Genomic DNA, 1,416 nt, shown 5'->3' on the forward strand with positions numbered 1-1,416 from the left:
ATCTAAAGGACACCTAAAAAACCAAACGATGCCTTGGGGAGCTCAATGGAGGGACTTACTTGAACTCCATAGTGATCAGAGATGATAGGCAAAGGAGCAACACCATCAGCCGGACTAGTCAACCCATCGAACACGACCCGCATCTGACAAGTATGTCGATAATGCACTTCGTGAAACGCTTCGCTCCGCTGTGCTCAAGACAAGACAATAGCATGAAAATCACGAATTTCGAGACGTCTTTCTCACATGTCCACCAACACCACCGAGTAAAATATCTTGCACGCATGCACACAAGATTCACCTCCTTTTCCTCCAACTTGATCGTTCTCGGTTCCGGTTCGGGCGCGTCCTTCAGGAAAACATAATCACATCGCAACTCAGCACCAGGGTCGCCCAATCGTGTCGACGGATTATTCACCTGTCAGCGAAAAAAATATAAATTTCCAAAATTTCCAAATTTTTCACCCCGTCCCAAGTGATCGGCATTTTCAGGCGTTCCAAAGATCCTTCCACTTCCGAGTTGATCTTTTCCAATTTCTTGCAATCTTGCTTTTCCTCAACGCCATCACCCTTAGGGACAAGGGGAACTTCATCATCACTGATTGCTTGAATCTTCGGTTCATCATCAGCAACTTCGGTTTCGATGAATTCGTCGTTTTCGGCGGTTTTATTTGTCTTCTCATCGACTTGTGATTTTTTCTCAGCTTCTTCAGATTTATGCCGGGCTTCGAAAGCTTTGGTAATGACTTCGCGCATTTGATCGTTGGGGAGTCGACCCGCCTCAGGATTGAAAACTTTCAGCGCATCTTGGTATCCATTGCGATGGAACATCTGACAGGGGACAGCCGACACAATAATTTAGCACGCATGTACAACAAAGATATTCCTACCATCAACTCGACGAACTCCATATCTTCCTCGTTGAGGCTGAATGTCGAGCAGTTGAGATCACCACAGAGGATCACTTGTGAATTCTTAGGTGAGTAACTTCAAGTTAGAAAAATGCCCCCACCAGGGATCGAACCCGGGACCTACTGATCCACAGCCCAAAGGATCTCATCCGCCTGCGCCTTCCTGTTAGGGTTAATACAATCCCCTTCCCTCCCCAGCACAAAATGGAGGTCCACTATAGTCAATGTTTGACCGGCAGCACCAGTGAGCTCACCAGAAACTATGAGGTAACCCGGACGAAGGAAAGTCCATTCAACCTACTGAGACCATAATTTTGTGGCGCGTGACGGAATCTCTTACCCACAACCATATCCAACCTAAGCCTGTTACCGGAGCTGTATATCCTTGAACTTGGAACGGCTCAGCGCATTCGACCTACTCAAATTAAAAAATGATCTCCCAAACCTTCGTGCGCACTTTCGAACGTCGACTGTGTGAGAGTTTAAAGTCCAACGCCTACTACGA

General features: G+C 46.8%; 1 protein-coding gene across 1 annotated transcript; it reads right to left on the bottom strand.

Annotated features, from left to right (window-relative positions):
• Positions 1-301: 301 nt before the first annotated feature.
• Positions 302-1,208, bottom strand: Pmar_PMAR016813 (hypothetical protein; the record flags this gene model as incomplete). Its single annotated transcript, XM_002768321.1, has 4 exons — positions 302-418; positions 466-831; positions 891-987; positions 1,036-1,208. Coding segments are annotated over 4 exons (753 nt in total), but the record flags the coding sequence as incomplete, so codon positions are not given.
• Positions 1,209-1,416: the final 208 nt, after the last annotated feature.

Source organism: Perkinsus marinus, assembly GCF_000006405.1.
Source record: "Perkinsus marinus ATCC 50983 genomic scaffold scf_1104296968696, whole genome shotgun sequence".
NCBI lineage: Eukaryota > Perkinsozoa > Perkinsida > Perkinsidae > Perkinsus > Perkinsus marinus.